Source organism: Corvus kubaryi, unplaced genomic scaffold (genome assembly GCF_017639235.1).
Source record: "Corvus kubaryi isolate FWS band 111438036 unplaced genomic scaffold, C.kubaryi_AGA036_p1.0 37396, whole genome shotgun sequence".
Taxonomy (NCBI): domain Eukaryota; kingdom Metazoa; phylum Chordata; class Aves; order Passeriformes; family Corvidae; genus Corvus; species Corvus kubaryi.
Genome location: NW_024581135.1, coordinates 7,052,937 through 7,072,084, shown reverse-complemented (window position 1 = coordinate 7,072,084; position 19,148 = coordinate 7,052,937). Strand labels below are relative to the sequence as shown.

The following is a 19,148-nucleotide window of genomic DNA, read 5'->3' as shown; positions in this document are numbered from 1 at the left end:
CTGGTGTAAGATGCAGTGTGGTTTACATTCAAGCTGGTTAAGGCTGTTTAAGCACCTCTGGCACATTGCAGTACAACACAAACTCCTCGAGCCTGTGCCCAAGTTCAAACTGACAGCAGCAGTGCTGAGCATGGAGGCTTCCCAAGGTGCTCTTCTGCTGCTCTTCCATTTACTCCACACTGCCATGCCTAGTGTGAAAGTTGGAAAAAATATTGTGAGTCTGTCAGCATGTTTATTTGCATGGTGCATCTCCTTTGAGTCAACAAGCATCTTTTCAAAGTGTGAAAATGAACAATTAGTCATCCCTGGAAAACAACAGTTTCGCAGACGTCTCCTCCCGCCCCCCAAAAGACAAACCTCACTGTGCTGCACAAGGGCACAAGCAGCTCATTTTTCACTCGCTGTACACACTACCAAATATTCAGTTCTCCAGAACAAAAGTGTCTGAAGCATATAAGGGGGTATCTTAAGCACTTGGCAGTTTGAATTAAAAAGAAAGGTCAATGCCAAGGAATTCAGATAGAAGCAAAAAAAAATCAGACATCTCAAAGCACTGCAGTTGGGATTTAAAACTGAATGCACACATTGTTTGCTCACAGTTTTTCACAGCAGCATTCATAATTTAGGAAACTATTAATCAGCATGACGAAGTATCCTGTTTCTAACCAGGAACAAAAAAAATTACACAATACTGCTTATTTTCTTCTCACTTGAAAGAGACCTTCTGGCAAAATTTGACGACAATTCCACAGATTTGGGCTTGTGAACTTTGTGTTTAAGTTGCACCAGATAAAAAGCCCCAGCAAAGCAACAGAATCCTTCCACTGCCTTTTAAAGAGGCTCGTGACAAGTCATTGCTCAGGGGGCCTTATTTTCTTTTGGCCTGTGCCAGAACTGCTACCCTGTAGTTGTTAAGCTGACAGGAGGAAAAAAGCACTGAAAGCTACAAACATTTGCAGGATTAATGCAAAATTCAGATCAATTTTTGACAGAGGCAGAGCAGGTACTGAAAACTGAGGCAAGGAGGCAGGGGAAAAGCAGGGTAGCAAGCAAAGGGGCAGGGAGGAGACTGTGGGACTGAGAGCAAGGAGACAGTGGCTGAAGAGAGCTCTGCTGGGCAAAGAACTGAAAATGGCAAAGATAACACATTTACTGTTGGCTTGCCAACAACAGCCCTCCAGGGCTCCTAATCCAGTGCTGTAGGTTTAAGATCTGCTACTTCCCCATCACACCAAAGTAACTGCGACATTAAGTGATTGCAGAAGCAAGGGATCCAAAGGACAGCTTTTATTTGGTAGCTCATTCAGGGAGATAATAAATTCGTTAAAGTAAGTATCCCTTTCATGAAAAAAATTAATTTTTATTTTTTTTAAAAAAAGGCATTTCATAATTTTTCTTTGCTTGGGGGTACTGGTGGCAAGAACTTGGACATACCTTGATGAAATTTCAAAGTTATGAAAAATCTTTCTTCTATATTCTGCCTTCCTTCCCTGCTACATTCACTAATGAAGTACCATTTTCCTGGCTTCAAAAACCCGCGTGCGCTATTTCAGAGCGGCATTGCTGCAGTGACCTGTTCAGTGGGGGCAATCTGGCTCAGCCTAGAGGGGTAAGAATTAAACAGCTTCTGTGCTGCTGTGGAGAGCAGAGGTCAGGCATTGGATGAGGTTAACGAGGTAACACAGAATGAGAGCTGCCCTGCCAGCGCACTCCCAGCCGCAGGGAAGCAGCCAGCCTGCAACTTCTGCTCCCTCCAAGCGTTTGTGTAAGGCACGGCTCCTGCAAAGAGAGAAACACAGAGGGGACAGTAAGCTGGAGGCTGCATTGTGTGCCTGGCGGGGGGGAGCAGCAGGAGGAGTGACTTTGTGTACCTGGGATGTCACACGAGGTGTCAGGATTTCCAGTGCTGACACACAGGAGCAGCAGAGGATGCCACTGAGGAGCCAGGTGCCTTGCTCCTGCTCCATCCCCTGCCTGGGAACAGCCAGGTGAAGGAACTGACATGTTCCTGCAGGGCTGCTGCTCCGGCCACGGCATCACTGCTGGGCCCTGCTGAACACGCTCCACGCCGGCAGAATTTTCAGACATCCAGCACTTCAGCCACCCCTTTTTAATGCCATTAGTGATGCAGCAACATGTATTTATATTTACATATAAATACAAAATGGTCAGATACCACATTTTAAAGCATAATTTACAATCTGAAACTGCTTACACTTTCATGACTAGGCTTGGGTTTTTTCTCATTTACATTCATCATTTAATTCCACTGGAATTTGATTTTTAAGAAAGCCCAACATCTCTTAATTACCATAAAAAGATCCATACACATTTTACTTAAAAATAGCTTCTGTAAGAGGAAATCTACCAAAAATAACACGAAATATATTATTATGCATACATTTTCTTTTTTGTAAAGTACAAACAAGAATCTGATCTCTTCTGGGTATTGCCTGATCTAATATGGCTATAAGGTTCTATTTATTTTGTTTGTTTTTCAAAGTAAAGGGAAAGACAGAAGAAATGTAAGAGCACAACCCAAAATAAAAATGCATTCTTTCCAAAGACACAGATGATCAGAGAAAGAACACTTTGAAAACTAATAAATGACAACAGGTACAAAGAAACACCATCCAAGCGCTATGCAGTGTTTTGTCTGAGCATGTGCCGCAGTGACCTTGTAACAGTTATTAAAAACAACAAACAAAAAATGCTACTGGCAGAAAAAGCTGTCAAGCAAAACACTGAAAAATTGGTACCATTTCCTAAGAAGTGCAGAACTGATAGCATGTTATGTGTCTTCCCCCACGTATGCAGACCTTTCTTGCTCTCTCTGCCCGCAGGACTGATCATTGCCACTCTGGCGATTTGCTGGATGCCAAACCAGGTCAGAAGGATCATGTCAGCTGCTAAACCAAAGCAGGACTGGACCATCCCCTACTTCAAAGCCTACATCACCCTCCTTCCCATCGCCGACATCTTCTTCTACCTCAGCTCGGTGGTGAACCCGCTGCTGTACAACATCTCCTCTCAGCAGTTCCGCAGCGTGTTCCTGCAGGTGCTGTGCTGCCGCCTCACCCTGCAGCATGCCAACAGGGAGAGGTTCCTCAGGGCCAACCAGAGCTCCGGGGCACGGAGCACCCGCTCCCTGCGCCCACTGCTCTTCATGTCCTCCAGGTGCGGTTCTTCCACCAAGGGCAACACCAAAGTTTTCCTGAGCACCTTCCAGAAGGAGCCCACGCCTGGCTGCAGCCCACAGGAGCCGGGTCCTGCACCAGCAGATCCCAGCCTGGAAGCGGTGCCCCTGGAGCCTGGCTTAGAGCCCCGTCCGGGGGCACAGAACGGCCTTTGTGAACATCAAGCATGACTTCATAAGGCAAAGTTAATGCTTAGCAATGAGCTTAAAAACACGGAAACTGAAATGATCGAGGAAAGTGACTGCATCACAAAAGGAGTAACACGGATGGATTTGTTTCCAGTTATGCAGAAAGAACAGGAGTTCTGTATCCTGCTGGGATTTTTAAGTGCACACTGGAAACTCAATCTGCTAACTGAACTCATTAGCTGACAAAAATTTCAGCCCCTCTTCTCCACACAACCACTGAACTTTCCTCGCTGTTGACAGGGATTTGGAAACAAACAGAAAATAATTGCAGCATCTTTGAAGAAAGGAGGATGAAGGAAAAATTGTGTCAGGGCAGAAAAAAACCAAAACAACTTGCTTGAAGATTAGCAGTACAAAAACAACAAAGCAAATTTAAGAAGCAGAAGAGTGGTTATTACGTGTGCCCTCGGCACCACGGCAGAATTCCCCCTCTTCTTGGGCCGGGGTCCATTGCAGAGCGGGGTGTTGCAGCAGCTGATGCAGACAGAGTTCACCTTGCCAGGAGAGCAGAAGGACTGGTAGCCAGCAGAGGCGATCAGACACGCTGCCGAGGAGGCGCAGGACTTGCGGTACATGATTCCTGCAACACAGAACAAGGGTTACTCCATTTGATGGGAACACTTTACAGCAGGATTCATGCTCAAAAACTGCTGCAAACCCAGTTTACACCCCCAAAGCGCTGCTGGTGCTTAGGGCAGACACCTCAGCAGTGACAGGACTGGCAGCCCTGCCCTGCAGGAGCACCACAGTTGCTCTCCTTTGGGTTTCTCTGTAGTTTGATTCTGGTTGGAACCAAAAATATTACAGACTTAATTTGCATAACGTATATCAAATGATGCATTTTATAACTGGAATTCTTCATCTTTCAGAATGAACTGTAGGAATAGCTGTAACTGAAATGCAATTAGTGAGAAAATTAGTTTTGTTTCTATTGCTGAACATGTCTGAGTTAAGGTGTCTAAGTAATTACAGCTTTCTATGCTCTTAATTTGTCTTTTGAGAGTTTTTTTTCCTTTTCTTGTTCCATTGCCACACACAGACAAGTAACCAAGAGTAAAAAGAGGATGATTATCAGCAAAACTTTCATCCTCCTCCCTCCCCTTTTAAATTCTTTTTTAAAAGAAGAACTAGAAGTACTTTTCCAGGTAATCTCAGTTCTTGCTTGTCTTTGAAGTTTAATACCCTCAATAACAAAAATTTCCATTTCTATAGACATGTCTTTTTTGAATTGAAAGTCTTCCCTTTTGGAATGTAATTTAAGTTAGTTTTAATTAATAAGCTAATTTATAATTTATCCAATTGTTTTTGACAGAAGAAAGTACATTCTGATGCACATAGCTGTTATTTGACCATGGTTTGTAAAGGCTTTAAAATACACAGTTGTATTTTCTTCTGTCACAGAGGAAAATGGTTATGGCAGTTTCCCCTCTCATTACTCCAAAATTTTCCTGCAAGTGATACAGTCGAAATTGTGTCTTAGAAAAACATACACATAATAGAAATAGATAATGGAGGCTTGCTTGCTTGTAGCTACAAAAAGAGGTAGGGATATTCCTAAGGACGATAAAAATCACTATTCTTTTTGAATATGGGATTTTCAAAACGCTTTTATTTTTTTCCTCCTGAAAAGCAAAGGAACAGGATTCCCTTGGAGAATGGTGCCTCTGCATCTTATGGCATAGCCCTGGAATGTTTTTAAATGCACAGTGATTGAGACTTTTTTTGGAGGGTGTGAGGTGGGAATATGACCCACAGTTTCTGGACTTACAGTACCTGCAGATACTTATTCAGTTCCCAGGGACTTAATAACCACTATAGCACCTCCATGGTCCAGGAAAAACCTCTGTAAAATGGCATCAGTCACTGCACCTCTGAGTGCTGCGAGTAGCAGCAGAACACCCTTTATTTGGTCTGTGCTCAGAAAGAAGGATTTCCTGTCTTCAGAGACTTTTAATTAAAGCAATTCTTTTATATTGTCACAACACTGCTGCCATCCCAACAATGCAGGGGTTTCCTTGTTTTGTGTTCTCCCTCTGCAAATCTGAACTCTGAAACATGTTTTTAGGCTATCTATCTCATTAAACTTATGAAAAAAAGCCCTCAAGTGAGTGTTAAATCTTCCTCTGTCTCCAGTGAGCTTCAATCAATCAACACAGCAGGTAGAGCCTTTTCTCAAGGAAGAGGAGCTGTGGGCTGTTCTCCCTGTAACAGCAAAGGCACACAGATCAAGCAATGCAATCTTTATTACTACAGTTTGCAAAAAGAAGGGAGTTCTGTCTCTGCTGACAAACCACCGCTGTCAAGGAGCCTCAGTGGTGCTGCCACTGCTCGGCTTTACAACACCGAAATCTCGGCTTGTTCCCCAAAAAGACCTGGTGCTTTGTCCATGTTACTCCTGCAGTCTTCCCAGAGCAGAGACAGATATGACCCTCCCCATAGTTACAATTAATTCTTTTCCTTCCCCTTCCCTCTTGGGAAAGGACTCCTGTATTCAATTAAACCAGGCACAGTGACTGTTCTCTGTTCCCTAATCCCACATCTCCCCATCACAGATATTTCCCTGAGCTACAAACACCAACCAAACTCCACTACTCCTCAGTCTGCCATATGAACAGCAGTGAATTTGACTGTCCCTTCAAAGGCCAAACCTCTAAAAAGCTTTTGACACTGGCAGATTTCCTATTCTTATTATTTTATAGATCACTCTCTTCCTGCCGTTTCCTTTTCACAGGTTTCCTGCAAAGCCCTGTTCACAATTTGAACCAGTGATTTATTAGTTTGGGTCCCTGAAATATCACACTTTGCACTTCTCCCATAGATTAGGAGACTAGAATTGTTCAGTGCTGTGAACAATTAGATGATGCCTGCTGAGGTATGGTTTTCACCAAGCAGCTCTAGGAAACCTCTCCTGCAAAAAATCAAAGTCCTGCAGCTTAACTCCATGTGTTTACAACAGCTCTGTTCTCCAGGATCAATTCCATAGAACAACCCTGAGCTCCTTTTGAAGACAAAACACAGTATTCCTGTACAGTCTGAAATTTTCAAGAACAGATGTACCATGTTCACACCTAAATAGAGAGAATAATCTGACTAGTAGCAAAATCCTCTTCTAACACTTCTCCAGTGGCTTTTCTGTAAATGCCTTACAATAGGAAATTCCACGCCCAAATGATTTATTCCCACTCCCATTTCTAGTAATCTAAAGTTTAGAAAGAGTTTTTCATAAAAAACTCAGCATTTCCATCAGGTTTTCAATAGCTCCTTTGCTAACAACATATCCTTCCCATCCAAGGTTTTTTTCTCTAAGTACAGATAGATTCTCTTGATCTCACAAACCAGCTGCTATCCCACTAAGTGCTTTTTACAAAGCACCAGATATGAACCAAGCTTGATCAGCATAGAAAGGCTCTGCTCTCTCTCTGGTTCTGCAGTGTCTTGACAGGAAGACACAGTGCAAACAGGCACAGAAGTTGGTGGAAAAAGAGGGAATATTAGCACTGCAGGAGTGACATTTTTAAAACACTTGTGCTGTCACTCCGCTTACTCTTAACCCTTCTTCCTATCATAATTCTGGTAGGAAATACAGTCAATACAACTGACTTCCATGATCTGATGGCAGGGACACCATCTCCTCGCTCCAACAAGCAGGATAACGGAGCCCAGTAACTTCAGCTCACCCCCTGAGTTCAGCCAGGACAGCAGCCTCCTCTCTGGGTTACACTCAGAGATCTCTCCTCAGACTCCTCCTCTGCAGCATTGCTGAGCCAGTTCCAAAACGATTCCCAAGCTCTCCCTGAATCATTTGCCACCAGCAGCCTGAACTGCAGACAGTTCTTCAAAGTGGTTATCTGCCTCATAAGACTCATACCACAGACATAACTGCTAATTACTGGGTATTCTTGCCTGAGCAATCAGCTTGATGCATTCATTAACATATCACCCAGAAAAATAACTGCAAACATTTCTGGAAGCTTTTCTTCTACCTCAGATTGTTCTGAGTCGCTGGCTAGGCACGGAGACTTCACATTTTTATACTCTGCTTTTACTGGGATGGGATCGTTCCCAGATACCCACCCCCAACAAGTGACACTAGTGATCAATTAGCATATTTACTACTACTCAGTTAGCATATTTATTGCCCAATTACTTGATGGATGAGAACAGAGTAATTTGTCCTTTCTCACAAATTCAGCAGTCCCCAAACACCAGTTTAGGTACCATAAAGATGTATGGTACCACGAAGCACCTGCTACTGCCCAACAGATTTTCCTTCCTTTTGGCTTCAAGGTTTGTGGGACGCAGTTCAAGTACTTTCAAGAAGAGACAACATGCTAATATCCCACATCCTCTCCTGTCACATATACTTACTGCAGCTATGATTGTTTTCAGGGCTTTTTTTTAAGGCAGATTTGGGCTTAAATTTGGCGTTGAAAATTTATTTCTAGACTAAGCAACTTGCCCATTGTTACACCTCTCTGTGCCCCACAAGACAGTGTCAACTACTATTTCTGCCTTGTTCTTTGCAATGAAGGAATGAGTGTAAATCTTAAGGCTTTTCTGTAGTTCCTGCTTGCAGTATTTATTTTCTCAGCTAGATCCAGTCTACTCCTGTGCATCTGCACTCTGGCACTGTTTTGGCCACACGCAGGTGCATTCTGTCTTGATTGTAACAAACAATTCAAGCAACAATTTATTCAAATTCAAAAGTGAGTGCTCTTCCCTCTACCCTTTCTGCACAGCCCAGTGCATTTCTCTTGAATAACAGCTTAACTTGTTACTAGGACAACCAAAGAAAGGTGACATCACACCTACACCCTACACTGCCTTTATGCAGAAGGCACCAGAAGATCCAAGGTTTTTCTCTTACTGATTGAAAAGGATATTATTAGACACCTCTGCTTCTTCTGTTCTAGGAGGTACAGACAAAAAAGATGCTGCGTAAGCATGACTCTCCAACTTTTAAGAGCCAACCACCACCAAAGCAGTGTGCAACTTCAGTTTGCACCTGTACTCTCATGAGTGTCCTTCAGGAAAATGCACACAGGGTCTCTGGGGCCAAAATAGGCAACCAGGATTTCACCTCTGAGATCAGTGACCTAATTTCCAAAAAGAGTTACCTTCCCACTCCTATGACCCAGCTACTCTGAAACTGCTGTCTGCGATGGCACAGCTCAGCAGGAAATCACAGCCCTGTCCTTCACCGCAGGACCTCATGGCCACAAAACTCTCCTCTCTAGGTTTGACTCCGTCTAGTGGACACCACCACTTTCCCCAACACTAAGTTTTCCAAGCCAGATGTTCTCTGACCTTGTGGACTGTGACTGACACTCCACTTTTCTAAAGAAAGCTTTTTCTACACGATTTTGTACATAACCAATTTCGCAGGCACATGTGACATCAGTCTTGTGCAGCTCATTCCACAAACAGTGCTTTAGCAAAATCCCCTGCACTTGCTCTCTGTAAACCTGCCACATAAATCTTCTGGAGCTTAGAAAGACGTTTATGTCCAACAAGGGACCAGCAGTGAGGCATCCTTGAACCTTCTCAAGACTAGACCAGGTTGTGGAGGCAAAGAGATAGCTGCAGAAAAGTTTGTATCCTAAAGTAAGTAACTGAGAAAGCCAGCAGGCAGATCAAGGCAAGTTTGAGGTGTACATTTACAGTTTTGACAGAACCTCCTTTAGATTGGGTGTTTAAATCTTGCCCATCTCTTCTAAGCAAAAGGTGGAAAATTGGCCAACAATAGACCATTCATAGTGTAGCACACAGAACTCAGGAGAAGCCCCCCAAACTCATCGTAGCTCTTGCATTAGCATGCTTTCATGATTAGTACAGGATTCGTTTTGGGTGTTCTCTTAATGTTGCTGCTCATAAAGAGAAGTTGAGAACTCTGATTATATACCAATACGCCTTTTAATATCCTGCATAGTTCCAACTGTCTCATTTCACCAAAACTTTCAGTTTTCTGGTCTTGGTGAACCTGTAAGTTTTCCCTCTCATTGTGCATAGAGTTGATGTCTGCTCTGCCTGGCCATGCTCGCTTTGTGATTTTATTAATATATTTCTTTCTTTATTTTTTGCCCTAAACTGTCACTAGCTTACCCTGCACTCAAGTAAAATTCAGCACCCAGCTCTTTCCTAATGTCTGCCAAAAAATAAAATGAAAATTTATACTAGTGCAAGAATAACACGTAAACATGTGAACACCACTTTCTAAGGAACAGAAAATATAAATGTGACTATTTCTGCATTTTACTGCATCAGTAATGCTCAAAATTGTGTTCATACTATATACAAATAGGTTTGTAAATTATGTTTTTTAATTTTCATATTAGGTTTTATGCCCAGCCTTTTGCTATGATAATGATTTGTTCCCCAGCTGGTACCTGTTCACATACATCACACTCCAGAGGTCCTATTGTGGTTTGCTGTTTTCTAGAGAAAGTGATTATAAACATTTTATCTAATAAGGTCCTAAATATCTTAGAAGGTGACTGAATATTGAAAAGCAGTCAAGCATTCTTCTGAAGTTGGGCTTCCCCAAACAATTTTTGTTGTAGTCAGATTATGTTTTATTGGTTTAAAATATAAATTAAGCTTCCTCAACACACAGCCTTTCAGCTATGGCTGTAAATGCAGTTACAAAAAAACCCCCAAAAAACAAAAACCCCAAATCCCAAACAATTTAAGCAAGTGTAAAATATAATCATATCCAACCATGTCCTGTGTGTTTCACTTCTCACTAACTCTCCTTATCCTTGTGGACTCCTGAGAGAAGGTGGAGGAGACAAGTGGTTTAAATAATTTGTACCTTGCCAGAAATTTTATCATGAAATTTTCTAATCACCTTGTAAGCAGCTACTTAAACTCTGTGAACTACCATGATTGGTGTTTTCCAGATAAAAAAACCCCAAGGCACTAAAAGTATGTGACTTAAAATCTATTGCAAAGCTATGCACACACCTCCTGATTTTTAATCTTGTGTTTTAGGACTGCAGCTATTTCATCCTGGTCCTCTCTTTGATGCATTCTGTAGACAAGATAAAAGCATATTCATGCCATTAGGCTCTTACAGAATACAAAATTCTATTAAAAATAAACCCCCAAATGAAAATAAAACACCCCCCCCCCCACCAAATCCTACCAGGTTCATTTAGCAAATTTGCACCACAATTTTCTATGAAAACTTAATATCATCACAAATCCTCCATACTTTTGGCACTTTTTAAAAGTTGCACATTTTTTCAGAAACTAACAGGAAGCTTTTGACAATGGAAGTCTGGTTTCCTCACTCTCCTTCTGACCTTGACATGACACCTTGCAGAAATTAAATCAGCTCAGGAGAAAACTGGACAATTGTCAACTGACAGAGGACAAGGGTTTAGATTACCCTGATATCTTTTGTAAGTTGTGCCTTCTAATTTTGGTGCTGGAAATGTGACTCAAAACGGTGTTGTTAACAACAAAAACCATCACAAAATAGTGTTTGTCACTGCTAGCAAAGCTGAAGCATAGCATTAAAATGCTAAAAAATGCACAGGATGAGAAAATTAAGTACAATTGCTAGTGGTGGTGTTATCAAATATTTTTTAAAGCCCTAGGAGGCTGCAAATGAGAGGTCAAAGCTCAGCTTTCACCTGCATATCCGATAATTCTTTTGTTTCCTGCTGTTCTTTTTTGTTTCTCTGCTCACTAATGTGGATGTACAGTCAAGCACTAAAACACACAATATTCCCAACAAAGCAGGCTCACAGCCTTCCATCCTCTCCTCTTACCTGATACAAACGTATCAAGATCTAAATGTCCTTTGCTACCAAGACCTAAATATACTTGATCTTGGAGAGAGAGAGGTGAACTTGGACTCAATTTTCAGAATCCTGTATGAGCATTTTTCTTGACAATCCTTACGTGCTGAGATGAAGGGGAGCCACAGCCCTTATGTCTTTTCAAATGTTCAAATGTTACATCCTTGCAAAAAGTCACATAAATAATTTTACACGTGAATAGTCTTGCTGCACCCAAATTAATGTCCTTACCAATTTCAGTGGAATGGCTCAGATATTGGCACTTGTCAGAACTTTGGAAATTCACTTCTTTCATATCTTTAGCTATTTTCATGCTCAGAGTTTCACAGCCTGTTCAGCTTAAGAGCAGGATTTTCCCGGGTTTTATATGACTTTTTCCAGTTTCAAAGACTTATTGGTAAGTTGGCAAAAACCAGTTTCGTCAATTTTGCCAAAAAAACCATCCAGACTACAAAGGAAAAATGGAAATGAAAACAGTTTGGATTAATTAAAGCTAGCTTGCTTGCCAATGCCTTGATAAGGTCACTGGGAGCTAAAACGAGCAACAAGGACAGGCCTCAAGAAGGTTTGGAAACACAAACTCATTTGTGTGTGAAATGCAGGAGGAAACTCTTAAGGGAGGTTTAAGAGACACCAGGCTGTGGGCACTGTATCATCACAAAATTCATTTGTATATCTTTCATACAGGCCTGAGAAATAAAATAACATAAAAAGCTATTGTCCATGTCCTGTGAAAAATGAAATTCGCTGGACCAGATACCCCATCTTCCTTAAAATAATGCAGCCTTCATCTTCTGCACTTGGATTTTGTCATGACTTTCAAGTCATAAACTGCTTGAACTGTTAACTCCACTGCTGCTTTTCTTTATTGAAAGGCAGTCAGAACAGCAACTGCTGCACACTGTCATAATTTCTCCTTAGCTGACACACTTAGGTCAGTTCATTCCATAAGTGGCTGGAAGTTTTCTGAGAAACCCAAAGATTGGAAAAAATTTACAAGTAAGGAAATGGCTTTGACATTTGAGAAAAAGTGTTTCTGAATGGTAATGTATTCACAGTTCCAAGTTTTCAGCATACAGTGAAAATTAACAGCATCCATTGTAAGTCTTTTATTCAATACCAAAAGTGAACTGTGTTCCCAATATTGATAATATGTCTTCATTTCATTGGGGACCTGGTAGCACAGTATGTGATGTTACAGGTACCAACTGTCCCATGAAAAACTTTAAAGTCTTTATTTATTTTTTAGAATTGTCAATGAAGATTTATTATATTGTGCTTTGCTTTGATTAAAAAAATCAAAACAAAACAAAAACCGAACAAAACCCCAACAAATTATGTTAATTTATGTTGATATGCTTTGACCAAGAAGTGTAGAAGAAAATAATAATAAAAAAAAAATCCGCCACCAATGTAGTGGATGTTTCTTACTGTTTCTAAATGGATACTGAGGATGCAGCAACTTCCTATAAAGCATTAATGCCTGCAGTAATTCTGGCAACATTAAACTTTGTTTGCTGTCTTAATAACTTTCTCAGTAAAAGTACACCAGAGCATAATTTTCCCTTGATATAAATATGCAATTAGTACTAATGGATTCTATACATGAACACAGAAAAAAAGTACGTGGTCCTGTAATCCTTGACAGGCACACATGAAGCAACTCAATCATGGCAAAACCAAGTAATAAGCACAGGTAAAGAATCTACCACAGCCCAACTCATCGTACAACATAGCCACTGATAAAACAAATGACTGGAAAACCAGCACTGGAAAGAGTTTAAAGAAATAGATAAAGAAATAGATAAAATTCAACACTGAGAGGATGATCTTGCTCATGGTGTTCCCATGCATGGCTTTTAAACACACAATCACAGCAACTGCTTTAACTACACTGCAGAGTTATATACTAATTGAATACATTAAAAGGGCCATTGTACCCCAAACAAATAAGCAAAGTTTCTTATTGCAGATTAATAGAATAACCGGATTGTTTCCCAATTTGCTTGCAAAAGGAAAAATTCTTGATATTGTAAAGTATTGGCATTGCTACCATGGATCATTTTCTTTTCCTTGTGAAAGTTAGTAAAAGTATGTTCACAACTGCCTTAGAACAGACAGTGTATTGTTCAAAACACGCACATGGGCAGGTTTACTTGCAGAGAGTTCCAAGAAATTTAGACTGGCTACCTCTCTGGGCTGTCTCATCCTTCCTGCTTTATCCCTCTCTGATGTATCCACATTGCAAGTTTCATTTTGCCTTAAGTAGGTTTTAGATCAGCCTTTATGCTCAGATAGCTCTTCCCCTCAGTAAAAGGCAAGACTACCATTACCAGTGTGTTTTCCATACTATAGAATATATACAAAAGCATATACACATTATAAATTCATCTATACATCACCAAGATGTTTCATTTCTTCCCAATGTACTGTGGGATTTTTTTGTTCCTACATATATTTTAAATTAGAAATGTCAGTGCTCCTTCATTTTTAGAAGTCCATAGACTGGAAAGAGAGAGGGAAGTGGGAGCAGGGAATCTGCCACAGGTATTTCCACAAGGTATCTGCAGGTAGAATTATTGTAAGAACTTTGATCCTTTGTCAAACATTCAATTTACATAATTTTCAAACACCTGCTTATCCTTTTGAAGAATGCACTAGAAACTTATCCTTTATATTAATCTCTGTGGGGTGAAAAATTTCTTGGTACTGTCTTGAGTACCACTTTCCATTCTCATCACTCCTCCCACTAAAGGAAGGCTTCTTTTTTTTTTTTTTTTAAAGATTTAATTAACAAATTAGTTTGTAAAATTCTTTATCATAGGGAAAAGACTGTCTTGTCCTGTATCTTCCACTGGAGCAGAATGCTAACAAGCATAAAACTTTTTCTGGCAAAATTCTTAAATACAGCTCAGTCTTAGGTGAGAGAATATATTTTGGCATTTACTGCTCAATTCTCAATTCACTTTAAGTTGACCAAAGGAACAAATGTCTACCTGATACAACAAACAGCTGAGATCAGATGCCTGATGATCTAATTCAAAATGAAAGTTACTAACACCTGCTTTCTTAGCTGTTCACATCAAAGGCTGCCACAGGAAGAGCTGCTTTTTAAGCTCTGGGTTAGGACCATGCCTGAGCTGCTGCTATTTCTCACCTGAAGCTGTTTCTCCAGAAGCTGAGATAATGTTCTGAGAGAAGTCACTGACATCTAAAGCACTAACTTTAGAGACACTGAGGAGGAGTGGTTTGTTTAACTACGATCAGGCATAAAGAACTTTTTACAATGGGAAGAACAGCACAGAGTTGCAATTTGCCACCGTGTTGCTCCTACTACTGGGAGTTTAATCCAGAAATGAAGCTGAGCCACAGAGCTGCCATGGCACAACTCCATGGACACCAGCAAATACCATGGAAAAGAGTCACTGGCCACATGCTGGCCACTGCACTGTAGGCAGAACATAGAATGTGAGCCAGTGACCCCTGTGACAGCAGAACACACAAATGAATGCCTCCTGCAGAGGAAGGGTGGTCCCATCAGGAGGGTGGGTACCTACTCACACTGTGAGCTTTATCTCAAACACTGCCTTTAACTCCTAAATAAGGTTTGAGAGAACTTGCAGCACTTTGCTCACTGATACAGCTATGTTTTATTAATGACAAAAATGGGTTAATCTACAGAAATTGCACTCCTTTGACTGTATTTAGTCAAGAGGAAAAAACTCTAATTACGAGATTGTGCTGTCAAATAAATGCAAATTCGCGTATTTCATATTCTGGGTTAAAAGCTCAAACTCAAGTCTATTATAAATTAAAATCAATACTTGAAACATTTCAGCTTTCAGTAATAAGCAACAACCAAAAGAATCAGGTTATGAAATATACTGGTGGAAGTAGAATGAATTATTAAATAAAACTTGGGAGAGTAAGGCATTTATATTTCACACATTTAAATATCAATTAGGAAAAAAACCAATAAAAAATGATGAACTGAATCATCTCTGTTTTACAACCAACCCACTCTAAAATTGACTGAGGGTAACAGAGAAACAAAGCTTGCAATGTAAATTTTATTCAGTTTGAAATAGGTTAAAAAATTTAATTTATTAACCGGCTGAAATTTACAGTCTCTGGACTTAAAATTAATAAGAACTGCATTTATAGAAGTAAATGAAATAGAACAGTGGCACCTGCTATTCACAGCATGCTAGTAACCTCCTAAAGGAAAAATCCAAGGATCTGCTCAGAGAAAACATAAAACTGCACAGAAAAAAAACCCAACAGGAAGTTTAAGAGCTGCTTATTTACTGTATTGCAAACCATTTCTTCACAGGAGTAATGGCAAATTATACATCAATGAAAAGGGTTCGAATCTGACTTTTTTTTCTGTGTCTACTACTACATCTAGAGCCCTCCAAATCACCACAGCATCCTTTCCAACCTCATGAAAGTAGTACAGAAGCTGTAGTGTGGAGATAGCAAAGCCTTCAAGCTGACGTTTAGAGATACTCAAGATTTTAAAAGTACCTTGCAAGCTGTAGCTACCTTACATCCCCACCACCCTTTTCAAGTAAATTTGAAATAAAATACTCCACTAAAAAATAACTTAAGAGTGACTAATCTTCCTTTAAACAGCTTAAAACCAGCTTTTTTTCCCTACACTGCAGAGGCTCTAAGTATTTCACAGCAGCGGTCACTGTGGATGATGTTACCCAGGATGAAAGAGTGCCAGCAGCTCAGCTACTTTTGATGTCACAGCAGTTGTTATTATTTATCCAGGACTGATTACACAGCGACCTGAAGTTACTGGCACAGGTGCGGCCAGCTGACTGACAAGCACTGGAAAGAGGAGTTTGTTAACCCAAGAACCATTGTTGCTGTTCAGGACGGATGAGTGCACACATCTGCTGGGTGGAGAGGCATCCTGCTGCTCCTGGAGGACTTGCTGGGAAAGGGCAGACTACAGACTACGGCTTGATTAACAGCGTAACTCACAGAACTCCACTCCAAAGCTGCGAGGTGGGCAGTCCCAGAGAGCAGCTTCCCCTTGAATGAGGGTTCTGAAGCCCCAAGCTGCCCTCTGCTCCCCAGGCTTGGCACAGGGGGCACATCCAGGCTGGGACTCCCCAGTGAGTGACTGCTCCTTGTCTGTTCCACCCTCACAGCAGTCAGAGCAGGAGGCTCCACGAGCTCCAACTCCCACCAACACCCTTCCTGCCATCCCACACTGCCCCAGAGTCCCTAATAAAGTTCTCGTCTTCTACTCACGTAGAAAGCTACAGAGCAACACAGTAGTGTAAGACCTGAAAGCTCTCTCTAAATCTCAAATCCCTTCCATGATGCTGAATAAAACCCAGCCATTTATAGCACAGCTCAGAAGACAATAGAGGCAAGATGCAGAATCACAGCTCATTTCCTCTTGGACACACTGATGTCCCAATACGTTAACTTTAATATTAATTGCAGTAAGGGAAAAAAATTCTTAGAAAACTGGTATGGCAAATAAATCTATATGTGCTCTTCTCTTCCTCCTAAACTCCTTTTTTTTTTTTAAATCCCTTTCTCCCTTTTGCTTGATGGTTTCTTTAATGGATTAAAGCAAAGATCCTTACACTTTCCTTCCCTTAAGATGAACCTTCAGAGTATATAAATTGCCTGAGTAAATAAAAGAAAGGAGGGAATTACTAATTTAATGCTCTTCTATCTCTTGGGGAAAAAGCCCATGTAATTAACTGTAATGAGATTAAACTAACTTGTTGTTATTAATTTCGCAGTGCTGGGAAACTATATCGGAGACCCATAAGGCTGTGTATTAACCAGCTTTATCAACATTTGGCTTGCATCCTTCAGTTTCTACATCAGTTTTAAAGGAAAATGTTTAACTTCATCAAGTTGCAAAGCCACTCAGAAGTACAAGACATTGAATCTGGTCCCTTCAGGTAGGGACACAAGATTCATCTGTAGCTGAACACCATGAATGGGTGGAGCCACGAGCAACAAATGCTACCTAAACCAAGTAAACAGATGAATCATTATTAAATTCTTACCAAAACTTTTTTCCATTACTTCTTTCTGACACATATCTTGAACATTCACTGTACAATTCACGATGAACTCTGGAGAAGAGCAGTCATTATTTAGCTGGAACTCCTCACACTGGTAACACTGTATTTGCAAACCCAAACCTGGAACAGATAGAGATTTGTTCAAAATCATAGAATGCTTTCTGTTGGGAAGGACCTTAAAGATCATCTCATTCCAAGCCCCTGCCATGGGCAGCGACACCATCTGCCAGACCGTGTTGCTCAAAGCCCTATCCAACCTGGCCTTAATAATAGCAGTTGTATTAAAAAGCAAAAAACAAACAAACAGAAAAACCAACAAAAACCCAAACCAAAACAAACAAAAACCAAAGACCGAAGAAAAACAAACAACCAACACGTGCCAGAAATCTTCCTTATCTTTCCCCCTTCGCATTTTGCTGTTCCTAGCTACTCAACAGCTCAGCCGAAGTACCCCTCTGACAAATATAAAGTAAAACCAGCGTGCCACCCGCTCAGCTGAGGCCGAGCGTTGCGGGCTCTGCTGATGCTCCTTTCCGCGGGGCGGCCGCTCCGGCGCTGGAGACGCCGCCGCCAGGAGGCGACGGGCACGGGCACCGACACCGGCACCGACACCGGCACCGCCCCGCAGCCGCTGCCCATCGCCCGCCCCGCGGCTGCCCCTCGGCGCAGCGCGCTGAACGCCGCCCGCGCCCCGCAGAGAGCAACCCGGCTCACAGACACACTCCGGCTCTTATCTGTGCCGACGGGTTTACTTAGCTACTAATTAATTACAAATGATTTAATTACTATTTTGCCATGCACAATTAAAGCGGCGGAGCATCCTTCGCCAGCCGCCTTTATCATGCAAACGAGGCGCTCCGCGTGGCTCGCCAGCCGCGTTCCGCCGGCAGCTCCCGCACGCCTCGTCCCGCGGCGGGGACCCCCGGCCCGTGCCCGCCCTCCGCTGGGAGCGCCCCGATGGCACCGACCCACCGCCCGCGGAGAGGCACCGGCTGCTGCGGATCGCCCCGCGGGCAGCCAGCGCTGGGGACGCCAGGGCAGCTCTGCGGGGAGCGGGCAGGACGGGGGCTCCGCTGCCCTGGTCCTTTTAGCGCCGGTAGCAGCTCCGTCGAGGGGCTACGAGGAGACGGAGTCTCCCAGCGCCGGGCTGGCCGCGGGCGCCTCCGGGCGAGCGGTGCGGAGCCCCTTACCTGGCGCCAGGCACAATCCCCAGAAAGTTGCAGCGAGGAGGAAGAGCCGCATCCTCCCGGAGCCGCGGCCGCCGGGCTGGCGTGCAGTCGCGAAGGGGCATCAGAAGCAGAGACGCAGCGGAGGCGCCGCGCACTTGTGCCGCTTCCCCGCCGCCTCCGCTGCGGAGCGGCGCCCCGGGAGCCGGCGGCGGAGCCCGCCCTGCCCAGCCCCGCGCCGCGCTCCAGCCTCGCCGGAGTTGAGCGCTGAGACTGGAAGAAACTGTAGGAGAAGCGAGGGCTGGGGGGCGGCTCCCCCCTCCCTCCCCCAGCACCATGTGATGCCGGCGGAGCGGGGCGGGGATCCCCGCCAGCCGCCCCGCACCTCGCCGGGCGCGCCTCGGGGACGGGCGAAGTTCAGCGAGGGAGGGGAGCCCCCGCACCGCCGGGTCCGGGCCCGTCTCGCACGGCGCTGCCGAGGGGCATCGCGACCCTCTGCCCGCCGGGGCTGCCCATCACATCCCCGCCCTCCTCCTCCGCTCCGGCTGCGGGGCTCGGGGACAGACCCCGCGCCTTGGCGCGACTCCCCGGTCCCTTTGGTGTCCCCGCCGGCCCGAAGCCCACAGGTGGCAGCCGGAGCGCGTCTGTGGGACCGCCAGGCCGGGCCCCGCTGCGAGGCGTCGCTCGCCTCCCACAAACGCCCCGCAGCACCCGCGTCCCCGGGAGG

General features: G+C 43.3%; 2 protein-coding genes across 2 annotated transcripts in view; one reads left to right on the top strand and one right to left on the bottom strand.

Annotated features, from left to right (window-relative positions):
* Positions 1–3,367, top strand: part of GPR39 (G protein-coupled receptor 39) — a 74,993-nt gene extending 71,626 nt beyond the window's left edge. Inside the window, exon 3 of the mRNA XM_042040456.1 lies at positions 2,844–3,367. Within this exon, the coding sequence (XP_041896390.1) occupies positions 2,844–3,367 (524 nt within the window). The remainder of the gene's footprint in view (positions 1–2,843) is intronic.
* Positions 1,273–18,686, bottom strand: LYPD1 (LY6/PLAUR domain containing 1). The gene is made up of 3 exons (XM_042041006.1): positions 18,446–18,686; positions 17,238–17,375; positions 1,273–3,965 (listed from the first exon to the last, which is right to left on the bottom strand). The coding sequence occupies exons 1-3, from the start codon at positions 18,495–18,497 to the stop codon at positions 3,730–3,732; spliced, it is 426 nt and encodes a 141-aa protein (XP_041896940.1). The 5' UTR covers positions 18,498–18,686; the 3' UTR covers positions 1,273–3,729.
* Between the last annotated feature and the right edge of the window lie 462 nt (positions 18,687–19,148).